The sequence below is a fragment of the Mauremys mutica genome, unplaced genomic scaffold, assembly GCF_020497125.1.
Source record: "Mauremys mutica isolate MM-2020 ecotype Southern unplaced genomic scaffold, ASM2049712v1 000298F_np12_obj, whole genome shotgun sequence".
Classification (NCBI taxonomy): Eukaryota; Metazoa; Chordata; order Testudines; family Geoemydidae; genus Mauremys; species Mauremys mutica.
This window is the reverse complement of record NW_025422903.1, coordinates 537,239-557,500: the sequence shown is the minus strand read 5'-3', so window position 1 is coordinate 557,500 and position 20,262 is coordinate 537,239. Positions and strand designations below refer to the sequence as shown.

The window sequence follows — 20,262 nt, the reverse complement described above, 5'->3', positions numbered from 1 at the left end:
ATGGATCGAGAGAGGGGGGGGGAGGAGGTGGATGGGGATGGATCGAGAGATGGGGGTGGAGGAGGTGGATGGGGATAGATGGAGAGATGGGGGTGGAGGAGGTGGATGGGGATGGATCGAGAGATGGGGGTGGAGGAGGTGGATGGGGATGGATCGAGAGATGGGGGTGGAGGAGGTGGATGGGGATGGATCGAGAGATGGGGGTGGAGGAGTTGGATGGGGATAGATAGATAGATGGGGGTGGAGGAGGTGGATGGGGATAGATAGAGAGATGGGGTGGAGGAGGTGGATGGGGATAGATAGATGGGGGTGGAGGAGGTGGATGGGGATGGATCGAGAGATGGGGGTGGAGGAGGTGGATGGGGATAGATAGATAGATGGGGGTGGAGGAGGTGGATGGGGATAGATCGAGAGATGGGGGTGGAGGAGGTGGATGGGGATAGATCGATAGATGGGGGTGGAGGAGGTGGATGGGGATGGATCGAGAGATGGGGGTGGAGGAGGTGGATGAGGATAGATCGATAGATGGGGGTGGAGGAGGTGGATGGGGATAGATAGAGAGATGGGGTGGAGGAGGTGGACGGGGATGGATCGAGAGATGGGGGTGGAGGAGGTGGATGGGGATAGATAGATAGATGGGGGTGGAGGAGGTGGATGGGGATAGATAGATAGATGGGGGTGGAGGAGGTGGAAGGGGATAGATGGAGAGATGGGGGTGGAGGAGGTGGACGGGGATAGATCGAGAGATGGGGGTGGAGGAGGTGGATGGGGATAGATAGATAGATGGGGGTGGAGGAGGTGGATGGAGATAGATAGATGGGGGTGGAGGAGGTGGATGGGGATAGATCGAGAGATGGGGGTGGAGGAGGTGGATGGGGATAGATCGAGAGATGGGGGTGGAGGAGGTGGATGGGGATGGATCGAGAGATGGGGGTGGAGGAGGTGGACGGGGATAGATGGAGAGATGGGGGTGGAGGAGGTGGAAGGGGATGGATCGAGAGATGGGGGTGGAGGAGGTGGATGGGGATGGATCGAGAGATGGGGGTGGAGGAGGTGGACGGGGATAGATCGAGAGATGGGGGTGGAGGAGGTGGATGGGGATAGATCGAGAGATGGGGGTGGAGGAGGTGGATGGGGATAGATCGAGAGATGGGGGTGGAGGAGGTGGACGGGGATGGATCGAGAGATGGGGGTGGAGGAGGTGGACGGGGATGGATCGAGAGATGGGGGTGGAGGAGGTGGACGGGGATAGATCGAGAGATGGGGGTGGAGGAGGTGGACGGGGATGGATCGAGAGATGGGGGTGGAGGAGGTGGAGGGGGATAGATCGAGAGATGGGGGTGGAGGAGGTGGACGGGGATGGATCGAGAGATGGGGGTGGAGGAGGTGGATGGGGATGGATCGAGAGATGGGGGTGGAGGAGGTGGAAGGGGATGGATCGAGAGATGGGGGTGGAGGAGGTGGACGGGGATAGATCGAGAGATGGGGGTGGAGGAGGTGGACGGGGATGGATCGAGAGATGGGGGTGGAGGAGGTGGATGGGGATGGATCGAGAGATGGGGGTGGAGGAGGTGGACGGGGATAGATGGAGAGATGGGGTGGAGGAGGTGGATGGGGATTGATCGAGAGATGGGGGTGGAGGAGGTGGATGGGGATGGATCGAGAGATGGGGGTGGAGGAGGTGGATGGGGATGGATCGAGAGATGGGGGTGGAGGAGGTGGACGGGGATAGATAGATAGATGGGGGTGGAGGAGGTGGATGGGGATAGATCGAGAGATGGGGGTGGAGGAGGTGGATGGGGATAGATTGAGAGATGGGGGTGGAGGAGGTGGATTTCGATAGATCGAGAGATGGGGGTGGAGGAGGTGGATGGGGATAGATCGAGAGGTGGGGGTGGAGGAGGTGGACGGGGATAGATCGAGAGATGGGGGTGGAGGAGGTGGATGGGGATAGATCGAGAGATGGGGGTGGAGGAGGTGGATGGGGATAGATAGATAGATGGGGGTGGAGGAGGTGGACGGGGATGGATCGAGAGATGGGGTGGAGGAGGTGGATGGGGATAGATCGAGAGATGGGGGTGGAGGAGGTGGATGGGGATAGATAGATAGATGGGGGTGGAGGAGGTGGACGGGGATGGATCGAGAGATGGGGTGGAGGAGGTGGACGGGGATAGATCGAGAGATGGGGGTGGAGGAGGTGGATGGGGATAGATCGAGAGATGGGGGTGGAGGAGGTGGATGGGGATGGATCGAGAGATGGGGATGGAGGAGGTGGACGGGGATGGATCGAGACATGGGGGTGGAGGAGGTGGACGGGGATGGATCGAGAGATGGGGTGGAGGAGGTGGACGGGGTCGACAGGTAGATGCGACAGACAGGCCGCCGGCGGGGCAGGGGGGTTACGCGGGGACAGGCAGTGGGACAGAGCAGGGGGGCAGCCAGATGGGGAGAGCGAGCGACAGACAAAAGGAGGGAAGAGAAGAGAAAACACCAAGTCAAGGAGGAGCAGGACAGCACTGACCACACGGAGACCCCGGCCCAGCGAGGGGGGAGCAGAGCCCCCCGCGCCGGAGCCGGACGCTGAGACACACAGCGAGGGCCCGGCGGGACACCACGGCACGGAGAGACACGGGGCCACGGAGAGAGACACGGAGCTGCACCCCCCGGGACAAGCCCCAGCGCCAGGGGCCAGGACATCCCAGGCCCAGAGAGAGAGAGAAGCGGGAGGCGGGCCCCAGAGAGAGCCATGGGGCCCGGAGAGAGACTGGCTGGCTGGGACGGGCAGGCGGGCAGCGGAGCCCCGCAGAGAGAGGTGCCCGCGTGCGAAGGCCGGGATCCCGGCCACGGGCCAGCACCCCGCCCGCCGCCCGTTGGGGGTGCCGGAGACGAAGGCTGCGTGGCCGGGACAGCAGGGGGAGGGATCCTTTGGGATCTGGAGAGGTTTCCGGATGGGATCAAGGGGGGCGGATGGGAAGGGTGCAGACGGCTCAGCGGGACAGGGATCCAGAGGGATCGAGCAGGCAGGAGGGAAGCCAGGAGATCCGGTCACAAGGGCTCCGACGACTTCCCCTGCTGCTGCCAGGACCCCAGAGAGCGGCACCGAGGTTGTGAGACGCAGAGATGCCCACCGGGCCCTCGACCCAACGCCCAGCCTGGGAGGGCAACCAGCTGAGTGGCCATCTCGGCCACCCCCGTTCTCCCAGCCCCCCTGCTCTAACCACCAGACCCCACTCCCCTCCCAGAGCCGGGGAGAGAACCCAGGAGTCCTGGCTCCCAGCCCCCCCTGCTCTAACCACCAGACCCCACTCCCCTCCCAGAGCCGGGGAGAGAACCCAGGAGTCCTGGCTCCCAGCCCCCCCCCTGCTCTAACCACCAGACCCCACAGCTGGCAGTGGAAGCAAATACATTCCCTGTATATTTATTGCCTCTTTATAAAAACCTCCATGTCAATGTTTACAGAAAGTTTCTGCTCATGAAGCCACAGGAATCAGTTCCGGGTTGGGGGGGGGGAGATAAATTCAGAGTCTAGTGGGAAACTGAGTCACCGCTATAATTCATGGCACCAAAGACAGAAGCTCCCACCCCAGGGGAGAGCACCCCCCTGCCCAGCCCCCCTGCCCCACTCCCAGCAGCACAGCACCCCCCAGCGCCCACCCCTGACTGCCAGGGGAGGGCGCCCCTTGCCCAGCCCCCCTGCCCCACGGTGCCCCCTGCTGGCCCCCCATGGCCAGTCACCCTGCGCCCCCAGGGCCACCCCCTTTCTGCCAGGCTCCAGCTCTGCCGCCTCCTCCTCCTCCACTCACGGGCTTCCTGGAGCAAAGTCCATCGCCGCCTCCTGGCTTCTCCTGCCCCCGATCCCCAGGCTTGGGGGGCTGGGGGGCTCCCCCTGCCCTGGCGCACAGACACTCCCCGGCGGGAGGGAGCTGGGCCGCGGGTCCGGGCAGGGCGCCCCAGCAAGGGGAAGGGTGTCACCGCACTGCCATCAGCTGATCGGAAATCCGAGCTCCGTGGGGCACCCAAAGGGGGCGGGGAGGGGGGGGTTAACCCTGTGAGGGCTGGGAAAAGTCCTTCTTCCCGGTGCGCCAGGGGAGGGACCCAGGAGTCCTGGCTCCCAGCCACACCCTGCTCTAACCACTAGACCCCACTCCCTGCCCAGAGCGGGGAGAGAACCCAGGAGTCCTGGCTCCCAGCCACACCCTGCTCTAACCACCAGCCCCCACTCCCCTCCCAGAGCCGGGGAGAGAACCCAGGAGTCCTGGCTCCCAGCCCCCCCTGCTCTAACCACTAGACCCCTCTCCCCTCTGACAGTTGGCTAATACACAGCTGGGCTGTCAACAGGAAGGGAGACCAATAGCAAGGATAATGCGTTCCCCAGACCTCTGAGCCCGCTGCCGTGGGAGGCAGCCCGGACTCCTGGGTTCTCTCCCCGGCTCTGGGAGCGCAGTGAGGTCTAGTGGTTAGAGCAGGGGCGGGGGTGGGAGCCAGGACGTCTGGCTTCTCTCCCCGGCTCTGGGAGGGGAGTGGGTAGCGGTTGGCACAGGGTGGGGCTGGGTGCCAGGACTCCTGGGTTCTCTTCCCTACTCCGTTACTGTGAAAATTTCATCTGCAGAGATGGAAATGGTCACTAGAGGGCAGTGCAGGCCGCAGAAAATTTCACACTCCCTATAAGGGTTTTGACTAAAGTTTATCTCCTAGCCTGTAGATTCTTTCCCCCTAGCTAGAGACCCTACAATAACAACCCAACCTGCGTAGCACAGCCTACAATAACAAACTAGCATGCAAGCATACCTGAGGGGAGTGGGGTCTAGTGGTTAGAGCAGGGGGGGCTGGGAGCCAGGACTCCTGGGTTCTCTCCCCAGCTCTGGGAGGGGAACGGGGGCTGGTGGTGAGAGCAGGGGAGCTGGGAGCCAGGACTCCTGGGTTCTCTCCTGGCTCTGGGAGGGGAGTGGGGTCTAGTGGTTAGAGAAGAGGGAGGGCTGTTCGGGAGACAGCGCACAACCAGTAATAGCCACAGCTATTAATTCTCTTGCATTTAAGTCCTCGGGTTTGTACGAGTAATAGGTATAGAAACACTGCAGTTACTTAGCAACCTGCTCCACGCTCAGGAGCGAATTGTTTGTGGGTTGCTAATACTTGTATAAGAGCGAGTGTGTTAATACACAATAGAAGTGAGGGGGGGTAAACATGCATATCTGCCCAAGGATTGCACATTATCTGCACAGCTCCCTATAGAAACAGACACGTATAGCTGGGAATCGTATAGATTTCACAGCTGTATACGCAAATATACATGTACAGCTATATGTGGCGATGTCACAGCTACAGGGAGAAATATACCCATATAGCTATGACTGTATCAGATTTCCTAGCTCCAAGCTGAAATATATATTTATAGCCAGGAATATTATAGCTGGGTGGGACAGGATTTTTTTCCCCAAATTTGAACAAATCATTTTGTTTATTTTTAAGCATCCCCCCCCCCCATTTTTAAACGTTTAAAATGTCATGGTTGTGAGGAAGGCCGGATAAGGGAGGAACCCGACGACTGAACGGCAGCAGGTGCTGAGATGCGAACAGTTAAAGCTTTGAAACCACTCAAACAACTCTATTCATTCTATGCATCCGAAGAAGTGAGCTGTAGCTCATGAAAGCTCATGCTACAATAAATTTGTTAGTCTTTAAGGTGCCACAAGTACTCCTGTTCTTAAAACAACTCGTCAATATCGTGTGTCAAAATATCCCAAAAAATAACTCTCCCGAAAGGTAACTCTAAGAAGCAAGTGTCTTACTTTGCCTACCTGTCAATTGCGATTACCACCAAGGGACAATTTTTTCCCATTGGCTTGTGTGCGTATGGTGAAATCTACATTTATGGTCAAAAATCGGATCCTTCCTAGGTTAATTACACACTCCATCACTGTCTACAGAAATGTACACAAATCTCTACAGACGCATACCCACAGAGCTAGGAACATCATAGATTTCCTCGCTATAGATTATGTATTTCACAGATCTCTCCAGTGCTACAGCTATTCGTTGTACAGATTTCACAGACAGACATACAGATGTACATTTTACAGATTCAATAGCTACAGAAATATACGCAGAACTCTATCATTCTGTATTCCTTGATCTATGAAAATATTGGTACATATTATATAATCCTATTGGAGCATGAGCTTTCGGGGGTGAATACCCACTGCGTCGGATGCGCGTGCATGCATGCATCTGACGCAGTGGGTATTCACCCCCGTTTGTTAATCTATAAGGTGCCACAGGACTCTGCCGCTCTTACAGATCCAGACTAACACGGCCACCCCTCTGATATATAATCCTGATAGGTATGTGTAGCTCTAAGAATATAAGCTAATATATACACAGGTATATACAGAAATCTACACAGAAATCTGCAACTGTTCTATTCCTAAATCTACAAATACAACCAGGAATTCGTATTAATAATCTTACTCACTATACTATATGCATAGATCTACACAGATCTAGGAATACAATGTAATATAGGAGCTATATGTGTCTAGATCTATATATATATATGATTACAGTCTATTTATTTACACAAGTTTATGAATCTGATCGTTTCCGAGGGTTTAAGAGATCATTAGATCGTCTAGTCTGACTTCCTGAGTCACAGGCCAGAGAATTCCATCTGGTCACTGTACTGAGCCCAAAGACTTCACTTACAGACCCAAAGACGAGCTCCGTCGTGTAAGCTGGAAAGCTCGTCTCTCTCGGAACAGAAGTTGGGCCAATAAAAGAGAGTTCCTTGCCCGCCTTGTTAGAGTGAAGCTTTTCAGTGCTCAGGAAACTAAACTCTTGAGAACGGGGGCAACCGAGACCTCACCAATGCCCACGGCCCCTGCCACGACAGGTATTCGATGGAGAGGTGACCAGATGATCTATCCCCTTGCTAGCTTGGAGCACCGCTGGCCAGTATCCTGGCTCCAGCTTTGACCAGCCCCAGATACTTCAGAGAAAGGCGCGGGGGGGGGGGGGGGGGGCGGGGGGGGGAGACACCAACAAGATTGATTCCCACTAGGGGAAAAAATCCTTCCTGACCCCTCCAGGTGCCTGGCTTCAGCCATGGAGCATGAGATTAGGTTAGAGTAAATTATCATAACACAGAGCTCCAAGTGTTAGGCGCCGGTTAAGAGCAATATAGGTGATCATGTAGACCCCAAAGCACATGAAAAAAGGGAAAGAACCAGGGAATCCATAGACTACAATATATATTGTGGTATATTATATTCCTAGATACCACACATCCAAGCATGGATACTAATTATATTGTACTAGAATATGATACATTAGCTATACGTGTATAGCTATGAATATAATCTAATAGGGATCTACACACAAGAATATACCCATATCTAGGAATATATTATAAATGATCAAATATAATTGAATAACAAGTAATGTTATTCATATAACATCATTAACATCTATGCCTAGGTATGGGTATATTCTTGTGTATATAAAATATTATATTCCTAGGCACACACATATGGCTAACATACATGTCATATTAACATACTATTACATTATGAAAATAGATATGAATATTATATGAACAGATATACACATATAGGTAGTATATTGTAGTACAGTATCACATTAGAGTATATATCATGCATTGTGTGTATGTACATTTATATAAATACCTAAGAATATGATGATACTCATAGCTATAGTTACAGCTATTATTAATTATATCATATTATATTAATAGATACATGTATATTCTTATATATATAGTGATAATCATGGATACTCATATAGTTATTACATTATTAATGATTAATATTATATGAATAGATGTATATCTTCTTGTGTATATTCATATTATAAAGTAACATAGCTACTCACATTATACTCAGATACGCTTACAGCTAACATTGTTGAAAGAAAGAAAGAAAGAAAGAAAGAAAGAAAGAAAGAAAGAAAGAAAGAAGGTGTATGGAGATAGATAGATAGATAGATTATAGAAGGTCTGTCAATTATTCACAGTTAATTAATGCGATTAACTGAAAAAAAATCACTTTTAAAAAAATTAATTGCGATTAATCACAGTTTTAACTGCACTGTTAAACAGCAATAGAATACCACTTGAAATTGATTATAAATATTTTTGGATGTTTTTGTACATTTTCAAATATATTGATTTAAATTACACCATAGAATACAAAGTGTACAGGGTTCGCTTTATATTATTATTTTTTATTACAAATATTTGCACTGTAAAAAAGAACTAGTATTTTCAGTTCACCTCGTACAAGTCCTGTCGCAATCTCTTTATGGTGAAAGAGCAACTTACAAATTTTTTTTTGGTTACATAACTGCACTCAAAACCAAAACAATGTAAAACTCCAGAGCATACAAGTCCACTCAGTCCTATGGCTCATTCAGCCAGTCATTCAGACAAACAAGTGTGTTTACATTTACGGGAGATAATGCTGCAGGCTTCTTATTTACAATGGCACCTAAAAGTGAGACCAGGTGTTCATATGGCACTTTTGTAGCCGGCGTTGCAAGGTATTTACGTGCCAGATGCGCTAAAGATTCATATGCCCCTTCATGCTTCGGCCACCGTTCCAGAGGACATGCGTCCATGCTGATTAACTCGTTAAAATAGAATGCATTAATTAAATTTGTGACTGAACTCCTTGGAGGAGAATTGTATGTCTCCTGCTCTGTTTTTCCTGCATTCTGCCATATATTTCATGTGATAGCAGTCTCGGATGATAACCCAGCACACATTCATTTTAAGAACACTTTCACTGCAGAGTTGATAAAACGCAAAGAAGGTACCAATGTGAGATTTCTAAAGATAGCTACAGCACTCGACCCAAGGTTTAAGAATCTGAAGTGCCTTCCCAAATCTGAGAGGGGTGAGGTGTGGCGCATGCTTTCAGATGTCTTAGAAGAGCAACACTCCGATGTGGAAACTACAGAACCGGAACCACCAAAAAAAGAAAATCAACCTTCTGCTGGTGGCATCTGACTCAGATAATGAAAATGAACATGCGTCGGTCCGCTCTGCTTTGGATCGTTATCGAGCAGAACCCGTCATCAGCATGGAACGGTGGCTGAAGCATGAAGGGGCATACGAATCTTTAGCAAAACTGGCACATAAATACCTTGCAATGCCGGCTACAAAAGTGCTGTGCAAACGCCTGTTCTCACTTTCAGGTTACATTGTAAACAAGAAGCGGGCAGCATTATCTCCTATAAATATAAACATACTTCTTAGTCTGAGCGATTGGCTGAACGAGACGTAGGACTGAGTGGACTTGCAGGCTCTGAAGTTTTGCATTGTTTTGTTTTTGAGTGCAGTTACGTCACCAAAAAAAATCTACATTTGTAAATTGCATTTTCACAATAAAGAGATTACAGGACAGGACTTGTATGAGGTGAATTGAAAAATACTAGTTCCTTTGGTCTTAATTTTTACAGTGCAAATATTTGTAATACAAATGATCTTATAAAGCAGGGGTCGGCAACCTTTCAGAAGTGCTGTGCCGCGTCTTCATTTATTCACTCTAATTTAAGGTTTCACGTGCCAGTCAGGCATTTTAATGTTTTTAGAAAGTCTCTTTCTATAAGTCTATAATATAGCACTAAACTATTGTTGTATGTAAAGTAAATAAGGTTTTTAAAATGTTTAAGAAGCTTCATTTAAAATTAAATTAAAATGCAGATCTCCCTGGACCGGTGGCCAGGACCCAGGCAGTGTGAGTGCCACTAAAAATCAGCTCAGGTGCCGCCTTCGGCACGTGTGCCATAAGTTGCCTACCCTTGATATAAAGTGAACCCTGTACACTTTGTATTCTGTGTTGTCATTGAAATCAATATATTTGAAAATGTAGAAAACATCCAAAAACATTTACAATCAATTTCAATTGGTATTCTCTTATTGCTTAAAACTGCAGTGAAACGCGATTAATTTCTGTAATCGTTTGACAGCCCTAATAGACAGATATGTATATTTTTGTGTCTCTCTACATATAATACCTATGAATATTATATGATATTCATATCCACATATAGCTAATATTACATTATTCATAGCCATCAACAGAAATATACACATGCATTTTTTACTGTAATACAGTACTCAGAGCTATTTGTGTATATGCCTGTATACAGGTGAATGTTACATTAAATTCATATATACACATATAGCTAGGAATTTGTAAGGTTTCTAGTTATGTGTGACTGCTTCCATGTATAGATCATGAAATATCCTATAGTATTAAATATAAATAGAAGAGAAGAGAAGATAGAAATCTCTCTATACACAACCCACATCATCTAATATTAACCCAGTACGGACAAATGATTATCTACCCTTTACTCTGTCCCTTTCGCTATACAGAATAATCATAATTTTTAGAGATTTCTCTTAATTAGAGATCTAGAAAGTGACCTCTCAAATACAAGGTAACACACCAGTTTTTCGCATACACACGATTCACCTAGATGTCCACTGAAATCATTGCTAAATTTGTTGTGCGACTGTGTGTGTGTCTGTGTGTCCCTGCCGCAGGGGCTGAGACCTGGCTGTGTGTCTGTGTATTAGATTTACAGCTGATCCTTCAGCTGCCTGAAGCACCTGGATATATTTCTTTCCCCAGCCAGACGCACGGGTGAGCTCCCATTGTAACACCGCATTTCACAACCCGTCTCCGAGACAATACACCCACAGAGAGCACGGCTTTGATTTTTTTTTTCCCCTAAATGATTAATTCTTCCAGCAGGCGTAACTACCTGGGATTTTTTTTTTCGGGCAACTTTTTTTCAAATGATAACACAAAAATGGCTGCCTTGGATCAGACCCAGGGGCCCATCTACCCTGGTATCCTGCCTCCTCCTTCCCAGATCAGAGTATGGGCCCATCTACCTGGTATCCCGCCTCCACCCCAGATCAGACCCAGGGGCCCATCTACCCTGGTATCCTACCTCCTTCTCCACAGATCAGACCACGGGCCCATCTATTCTGGCATCCCGCCTCCTCTACCTTAGATCAGATCCCGGGCCCATCTACCCCAGTATCCCGCCTCCTCCACCCCAGGTCAGACCACAGGCCCATCTACCCCGGTATCCCGCCTCCTCCACCCCAGATCAGACCACGGGCCCATCTACGCCGGTATCCCGCCTCCTCCACTCCAGATCAGACCACGGGCCCATCTACCTCGGTATCCCGCCTCCTCCACCCCAGATCAGACCACGGGCCCATCTACCCCGGTATCCCGCCTCCTCCACCCCAGATCAGACCACGGGCCCATCTACGCCGGTATCCCGCCTCCTCCACCCCAGATCAGACCACGGGCCCATCTACCCCGGTATCCCGCCTCCTCCACCCCAGATCAGACCACGGGCCCATCTACCCCGGTATCCCACCTCCTCCACCCCAGATCAGACCACGGGCCTATCTACTCCAGTATCTAGTCTCTCACGGTGTTGGCTGGCACCAGCTTGCCCTGAGGAAGGGGAAAACTCTGCCATGATGGGGTAACGGCCCCGCAACAGCTCAAGGCCAGCCCCCCCCCCCCCCCAGCAGAGTGGGGGGGCAGCAGGGACACACACACCCACACACACAGAGTCTCTCTCTCACACACCCGCATCCCTCCAGCTGCTCAGTGATGACTCAAGCTCTAGCTATTAATTAATCCAGGAAACGAGGGGGGGGATGGGGGAAAATTTATTTTAGTAACAACGCTGATTCCAGAGGGGGGCCCCCCAGCTGTCATGGCAACCAGGGACTCCCCGTTTACCCTCCCCCCGCCCGGAAAACTCACCCGACCTCACCTACCACCCTCCATGGGTCTGCCCGAGCCACCAGGAACACGGGCCAGTCTGTTATGGGAGGAGGAGTGTCTCTCTGTGTGCACCAGATTGTTTATCGTAGGGTCTCTCTGTGCGTCCCTGTTTGTTATTTACAGAGTCTCGCTGATTTGGCTATTGTAAGGTCTGTCTGCAGACCTGGGTGTGTTTACTGTAGAGTTCCGCTGGTTTGTTATTGTAGGGTTTCTGTGTCTCCCTGGCTGTTACAGAGTCTCTCTGGTTTGTTATTATGCAGGCCCTGCCAAATTCAAGGTCCATTTTGGCCAATTTCACGGTCACAGGGGTTTTTAAAATAGTAAATTTCATGATTTCAGCTGTTGAAATCTGAAATTTCAGGGGGCTGTAACGGTCAGGGTCCTGACCCAAAAAGGACTTGGGGAGTCACAAGGGTTTTTTTGCGGGGGGGGGGGGGGGTTGCGGTACTGTTACCCTTCTGTGCTGCTGCTGGGGGGGGGGCGCTGCCTTCAGAGCTGGGCAGAAGTCAGGGTAGCAATACCGTGACCCCCCCCTGAAATAACCTTGTGACCCCCCTGCAACTCCCTTTGGGGTCAGGCCCCCCAGTCTGGTCTCCCCCGTGAGTATGTATAAGGTTGAGCACGGTACAGGGTAGCAGCACCCAAAAGGCCAGAGTTCACGGTCCGTGACTCATTTTTCATGGCGGGGAATTTGGCAGGGCCCTGCTCCGTCTCAGGTCTCCTTGCACAGCCTGGTATGTTATTGTAGGGTGCCCTCGGCTGATGATGCCCCAGGCTCCAACTCCCCGCCAGGCCCAGCCCCGTTCCCCACCCACACCTGGTGCCGGAGGGGCGACGCCAAACAAAGCCAGACACAGGAGGGGGGTGTGAGGAAACTGAGGCAGAGGCAAATGAACCAGAATGCAGATGAAGGAGGGAAGAGGCAGCTGCACCCCAGCGGGGGGAGCCCTCCCCATGAGGCGTTATGTGCGGCTGGTCCCCAGCTGTCCCGCCCCAGAGGTGGCTGCACCACGTGAATCTCGCCTACCGTTGAAACAGCTGTTGGGAGGCTGGTGCTGTGTATGTTTCTGGTTGCCATGGCAATGTATCCTGGCAGCCCAACATTGTCACTCCTCCTCCGAGCTGTCAGTTCCCCCCCCCTCGCCCCCATGTCTCCTAGCAACGTCCTGCTACATTAGCCTCGAGGTTCCACTACCACGCACCCCTAGCAACACAGCTCCCAGCTACGGTCTGGGGAGAGAACCCAGGAGTCCTGGCTCCCAGCCCCCCTGCTCTAACCACTAGCCCCCACTCTCCTCCCGTCCCCTAGCCAGGGAGAGAACCCAGGAGTCCTGGCTCCCAGCCCCCGCCCCTGCTCTAACCACCAGACCCCACACCCCTCCCATCCCCTAGCCAGGGAACGAACCCAGGAGTCCTGGCTCCCAGCCCCACTGCTCTAACCACCAGACCCCACACCCCTCCCATCCCCTAGCCAGGGAAAGAACCCAGGAGTCCTGGCTCCCAGCCCCCCTGCTCTAACCACCAGACCCCACTCCCTTCCCAGAGCCAGGGAGAGAACCCAGGAGTCCTGACACCCTGGCCCCCCAATCCAGAGTCATGATTGTATTCCAAACTCTTGGGAGAAGGGACTAGGTTAGAGTGGGGGCAGCTGGGAGCCAGGACTCCTGGGTTCTCTCCACAGCTCTGGGAGGGGAGTGGGGTCTAGTGGATCAGAGCAGGGGATTCTGGGAGCCAGGACTCCTGGGTTCTCTCCCCAGCTCTGGGAGGGGAATGGAGTCTGGTGGTTAGAGCAGGGGGCTGGGAGCCAGGACTCCTGGGTTCTCTCCCCGGCTCTGGGAGGGGAGTGGGGTCTGGTGGGTTAGAGCGGGGGGGGGGGGCTTGGCATCTCCAATTGTCCCCTGCCCGACAGCCCTGCCGCTCCTGCCAGCTGGCACCGGTGGCCGCGGGGACAGGGTGGGACTGAGAAGCGTCCGCCGAATGATGCCATCTTGGGCGTCTTGGCCCCAGGCCGGGGCGACGGGGCCCCCGGGATCACAGGGGAGGGAGGCAGCCCTGAGTGCAGCTCCAGGGGCTACACGCTCCCCCAACCCAGCCAGCGGTGGGGACAATCTCCCTTCCCGCTCCCCGGGGGTATCGTGGTGAGACGGAAGCACCCCGGGTCCCCCCACCCCCTTTGAGAAGGGAAAGTCCCCGTGACCCGATAACGACCCGTCGCATGACGTCTGAATGCCCATCACCCGCCGGCCTCTCCCACCCCGCGGTGTACACGATGGCCCGTCGTGTCGCACTATTCACACGACGGGCCATTGTATTGCACTGTTTCCACGACAGCGGAGGGGGCACGGCTCCCCTGGGCACGTGGCGAGAAAGCTACCGCACGACCACACCAGCCCCTGCCCCGTCACCACGCTGGCAGGTCTCCCAGCGTCCCCGAGTCCTGGCCTGACACGGGTCCGGTGCACGAGGACCTGGCGCACAAGAGCGCCAGCTGTCCGGGGAGCGGGGCGCCCACGTGAAGTCGAGAGGGGGAGGGGAGGGCCCAGCGATTGGGACTTTGTATTCGGGCAGCAGGCAGCATCCAAGTCGTGATACTGCAGTAACCTCCCATCCCAACGCAGCGCAGCCAGATAAACCTCCCCCCCACCGCAATACGGGGGAAGGAACATGCTCTGGGCGGGGAGTGGGGTGTAGTGGTTAGAGCGCAAGTTGCTCTGACCCCATTTCCGTCACTGAGCACTTCATCGAGCACTCCTGGCTCCCATCTCACCCCCACCAGAGCCGGGGAGAGAACCCAGGAGTCCTGGCTCCCATCTCACCCCCACCAGAGCCGGGGAGAGAACCCAGGAGTCCTGGCTCCCATCTCACCCCCACCAGAGCCGGGGAGAGAACCCAGGAGTCCTGGCTCCCATCTCACCCCCACCAGAGCCGGGGAGAGAACCCAGGAGTCCTGGCTCCCATCTCACCAGAGCCGGGGAGAGAACCCAGGAGTCCCGGCTCCCAGCCCCCCTGCTCTAACCACCAGCCCCCACTCCCCTCCCAGAGCCGGGGGGAGAACCCAGGAGTCCTGGCTCCCAGCCCCCCTGCTCTAACCACCAGCCCCCACTCCCCTCCCAGAGCCGGGAGAGAACGCAGGAGTCCCGGCTCCCAGCCCCCCTGCTCTAACCACCAGCCCCCACTCCCCTCCCAGATCCGGGGAGAGAACCCAGGAGTCCTGGCTCCCAGCCCCCCGGACTCTAACCACTCTGTTATTTACATCAATATCTATCCACCGATCTGGCAGTGTTGTTTTAACACAACACATACACACAGTATCAATATGGTGGTGTTTATAAGCAGCGGTTGTGTGTATTATGTACAATATAGGAACAGGGGAAAATCGGAAATAATTGCTTTGCTAATTACATAATTAGCAGAGGGAAATAATTCTATTCCCAGCCCAGGGATGGGTGGGGAGTCTAGTGGTGAGAGCGGGGGGGGGGGCGGGAGCCCGGACTCCTGGGTTCTCTCCCTGGCTCTGGGAGGGGAGTGGGGTCTAGTGGTTGGAGCAGGGGGGCTGGGAGCCAGGACTCCTGGGTTCTCTCCCTGGCTCTGGGAGGGGAGTGGGGTCTAGTGGTTGGAGCAGGGGGGCTGGGAGCCAGGACTCCTGGGTTCTAGATGTTTCCCATTCGTACAGGACACGATATGAGGGAACCAGCAGGATTCGTTCAAAGTGCCCCAAAGCCGACGTATTTGTTACAGAAGAAATTCTGGGGGCTGCCCAGGCAGCTCAGGTCTTGAAATGTATCAGTAACGGGGTTAACTCTGCAACAGCAGCGACAGGCCCAGACAGAGACCAGGGCCCCGTCGCACTGGGCGCGGCCCAGACCCCGACCGAGACCAGGGCCCCGTCGCGCCGGGCGCGGCCCAGACCCCGACCGAGACCAGGGCCCCGTCGCGCCGGGCGCGGCCCGGACCCCGACCGAGACCAGGGCCCCGTCGCGCCGGGCGCGGCCCGGACCCCGACCGAGACCAGGGCCCCGGCGCGCCGGGTGCTGCCCCCCCCAAACCGAGACCAGGGCCCCCTGTTGTGCCTGTCATCCTGACAGCCCCCTCCCCGATCATCTCCCCCCCCCAGCACCAGGGAAAGCCTCTTGGCCCCACGCCGCTGGCCCCCAACGTGCGACCCGCTTCGCCAAGCGGAGCCGGACCCCGAAACTGCAGCCACGCTGGAGGTGAGATCCTCCCAGGTACACATCCCCCCCCCCAGCCTCTGGTGGAAAGGGGGCACCCCCCCCCATGCACCGCTCCTGGGCACCCAAAGCCCCGGGTGCAGCGCCCCCTGCGGGGAGAGGCCGGGGCTGGAGGAGCCGGGAGCCCCTCTCACAGCCCCGCCCCCTACCCCACCCCACACGGCGCCTCCTGCTGGCGGAGGCCGCGCACCGTGCTACCAAGGCATCAAGCAAGGCATCAAGCACGGAGGCCGCGCACCGTGCTACCAAGGCACCAAGCTCACACCCAAGGCCGGGCAGGGGGGCCGGGAACGAGCAGAGATGGGCTGGGCCGGTCGGGCGACCGTCCTGGGCAGCATCCGGTCGGGGCGGGGGGTGGGGTGGATCCGTGGGCCCAAAGGGGCCGGGATCGGACGGGGAAGGGCCGATAAAACAGCACCGGGAGTGGGGGGGCCGGGGGAGGCGAGAGGCCGCGGAAAGCGGGGAGCGAGCACTGACCTGACGGCTCGGGAGTTGTCACCGTCGGACCTGCGGAAGAGAGGGAGAGAGAGAGCAGGATAAGCGACGGGCGGCCCCCCAGAGCCAGACGCCCCCTGACCCAGCCCCCCCCGCCCCCCGCCCCATTGCTGCTGGGCACCAGCGGGAGAAGGGAATTATTAAAGTGCCTGGGTCTGTTCTTTGCGGCTGGAACCCAGGCGTCCTGGATGGGGCGGGGGGGAGGTGAAAGCCAGGGAGTGGGGGGAACCGCAGCTGATTCCCGACCCGCCTAGCCCAGCCCTGCCCCCACCCCTGCCGGTGCCCCTCACTCCCGACTCGCAGCCCCTGCCAGCCCAGCCCTGCCCCCACCCCTGCCGGTGCCCCTCACTCCCGACTCGCAGCCCCTGCCAGCCCAGACTCTGTTTTGGGGGGCAGGATGGGAAGGGAGCGGGAATCGAGAGCACATAATGCCAACACCCGCCAAGCGGCGTCACACAACACTGGGGACTCTGTGGTTTAGGGCCAGGCCCCTGCCCCATTCCCCGCCCCCCTGAGCCAGCCAGTCCCTGCCCTGGGGCTGGGGGGGAGCCGGCGCCCCCAGAGGGGACAGGCCCCTGCCCCATTCCCCGCCCCCCTGAGCCAGCCAGTCCCTGCCCTGGGGCTGGGGGGGAGCCGGCGCCCCCCAGAGGGGACAGGCCCCGTGTCCTCCCCCCCCCCCGCACACAGTCTGCGTCAAGCAGGGACACCAATTCATATAAGAGTAATATCGGGGGGGGGGAGAATAGGCCAAATTAAACTGCTCGCTAACCAATGAGAGAAAAGTACGGACCCAGAGAGGATACAGTGGGGAAGTTTCATAGTACCCAGGTGTCCGGACGGCAAGAGCTCCCTGCTCTAACCACTAGACCCCACTCCCCTCCCAGAGCCAGGGAGAGAACCCAGGAGTCCTGGCTCCCAGCCCCCCCTGCTCTAACCACTAGACCCCACTCCCCTCCCAGGGCCAGGGAGAGAACCCAGGAGTCCTGGCTCCCAGCCCCTCCTACTCTAACCACTAGGCCCCACTCCCCTCCCAGAGCTGGGGGGGAAACCCAGGAGTCCAGGCGAGCGGCGGGGGTGGGGATGTGCAGGGTGCGCAGACGGGGATCTGGGCTCAGGCCCTGGCATAAACTCGCCCGCGTGGAGCCGGAGCTGGGATCTGAGAGCAGTTGATTTGCAGCTGAGGGGGGGACAGATGCCCAGACAGGCCTGGCAGAGCAGGGATACCCCCAACCCAGGGCCTTTCCCTCTAGCGGGCGCCCGCCCCAATCTGGCCCCAGCACGGGGACTGCCTGGTTCAGGGGAGCAGGGCCTGGGGCAGGGACTGGCTGGTTCAGGGGAGCAGGGCCTGGGGCAGGGGCTGGCTGGCTCGGGGGAGCAGGGCCTGGGGCAGGGGCTGGCTGGTTCAGGGGAACGGGGCCCGGGGCAGGGGCTGGCTGGCTCGGGGGAACGGGGCCGGGGGCAGGGGCTGGCTGGCTCGGGGGAACGGGGCCTGGGGCAGGGGCTGGCTGGCTCGGGGGAACGGGGCCCGGGGCAGGGGCTGGCTGGCTCGGGGGACGGGGGCCGGGGGCAGGGGCTGGCTGGCTCTGGGGAGTGGGTAACGGGGCCGGGGCTGGCTGGCTCCGGGGACCGGGGCAGGGGGCAGGGGCTGGCTGGCTCGGGGGAGCGGGGCCTGGGGCAGGGGCTGGCTGGCTCGGGGGAACGGGGAACGGGGCAGGGGCTGGCTGGCTCGGGGGAACGGGGAACGGGGCAGGGGCTGGCTGGCTCGGGGGAGTGGGGAACGGGGCAGGGACTGGCTGGCTCAGGGGAGTGGGGCAGGGGCTGGCTGGCTCGGGGGAACGGGGCCGGGGGCAGGGGCTGGCTGGCTCGGGGGAACGGGGCCGGGGGCAGGGGCTGGCTAGCTCAGGGGAACGGCGCAGGGGGCAGGGGCTGGCTGGCTCAGGGGAACGGGGCCGGGGGCAGGGGCTGGCTGGCTCGGGGGAACGGGGCCTGGGGCAGGCTGGCTCGGGGGAGCAGGGCCCAGGACAGGAGCTGGCTGGCTCAGGGGCGAGAGGAATGGGGCCGGGGGCAGGGGCTGGCTGGCTCAGGGGAGAGAGGAACAGGGCCCGGGGCAGGGGCAGGCTGGCTCGGGGGAACAGGGCCTGGGGCAGGGGCAGGCTGGCTCGGGGCAACGGGGCCTGGGGCAGGGGCTGGCTGGCTCGGGGGAACGGGGCCTGGGGCAGGGGCTGGCTGGCTCGGGGGACCGGGGCCTGGGGCAGGGGCGGGCTGGCTCGGGGAACGGGGCAGGGGCTGGCTGGCTCGGGGGAGAGGGGACCGGGGCAGGGGCTGGCTGGCTCGGGGGACCGGGGCAGGGGGGGGCTGGCTCGGGGGACGGGGGCAGGGGCTGGCTGGCTCAGGGGAACGGGGCCTGGGGCTGGCTGGCTCGGGGGAACGGGGCCTGGGGCAGGCTGGCTGGCTCGGGGGAGTGGGGAACGGGGCAGGGGCTGGCTGGCTCGAGGGAACGGGGCCGGGGGCAGGGGCTGGCTGGCTCGGGGGAGTGGGGAACGGGGCCTGGGGCAGGGGCTGGCTGGCTCGGGGGAGTGGGGAACGGGGCCTGGGGCAGGGGCTGGCTGGCTCGGGGGAGAGAGGAACGGGGCCCAGGACAGGGGCTGGCTGGCTCGGGGGAACGGGGCAGGGGGTGGCTGGCTCGGGGGAACGGGGCCTGGGGCAGGGGCTGGCTGGCTCGGGGGAACGGGGCCCGGGGCAGGGGCTGGCTGGCTCGGGGGAACGGGGCCTGGGGCAGGGGCTGGCTGGCTTGGGGGAGTGGGGAACGGGGCAGGGGCTGGCTGGCTCGGGGGAATGGGGAACGGGGCAGGGGCTGGCTGGCTCGGGGGAATGGGGCCGGGGGCAGGGGCTGGCTGGCTCGGGGGAGTGGGGAACAGGGCAGGGGCTGGCTGGCTCGGGGGAATGGGGCCGGGGGCAGGGGCTGGCTGGCTTGTAGGCGGTCACAGGACGAACTGGCTCCAGCCCAGCAGCTCTGGCCACCTGCCCCAGGGCACGGAGCCCAGTGGGGCTATTTCCCGGGAACAGGTGGCGCGGCGGCAGGGGCCGGGGGTCAGGCGTCATCGGATCACGGTTCCCACCGACTGCCCCATCTGCTGCCGCTTCCCGTCCTCCGGCAGGGTGGGGGGACCAGCTGGCCCCATGAGCCTGAGATTTAACCTCGGACCCGGTGCCCCCTAGATGAGACAGGCCCCTGCCCCATTCCCTGCCCCCCTGAGCCAGCCAGTCCCTGCCCTGGGGCTGGATAGAAGCCGGCACCCCCTAGATGGGACAGGCCCCTGCCCCATTCCCTGCCCCCCTGAGCCGGCCAGTCCCCGCCCTGGGGTCGGGTGGGAGCTGGGCTGTGATTCTGCAGTACCCAGCAGTCCACACGCTATATCTCAGCCTCCACCCCCACCCCCACTCCCTCCTCCAGATCTGTGCCTGTAGGGTCAGGGTGTTTTACAGACCTCCTCCGTGCTGGGAGATTAGCGGCTGCCACGTGGGATGCTAGGATAGCAATAGACTCCCGGGTACGGCTCTCTCAGCGCTGAGATGCAGCCACCTCTGGGGTGGGGCAGCTGGGGAACAGCCGCACAGAACATCGCATGGGAACGGCTCACCCACCACTAAGATGCAGCCACCTCTGGGGTAGGGCAGCTGGGGAACAGTAGTTTGGG

General features: G+C 57.6%; 1 protein-coding gene across 1 annotated transcript in view; it reads right to left on the bottom strand.

The window, feature by feature from the left end:
* IQSEC2 (IQ motif and Sec7 domain ArfGEF 2) overlaps nucleotides 1-3,963 on the bottom strand; it is a 40,597-nt gene extending 36,634 nt beyond the window's left edge. Inside the window, exon 1 of the mRNA XM_045000326.1 lies at nucleotides 3,804-3,963. Coding sequence (XP_044856261.1) covers nucleotides 3,804-3,826 — 23 coding nt within the window. The 5' untranslated portion in view covers nucleotides 3,827-3,963. The remainder of the gene's footprint in view (nucleotides 1-3,803) is intronic.
* Between the last annotated feature and the right edge of the window lie 16,299 nt (nucleotides 3,964-20,262).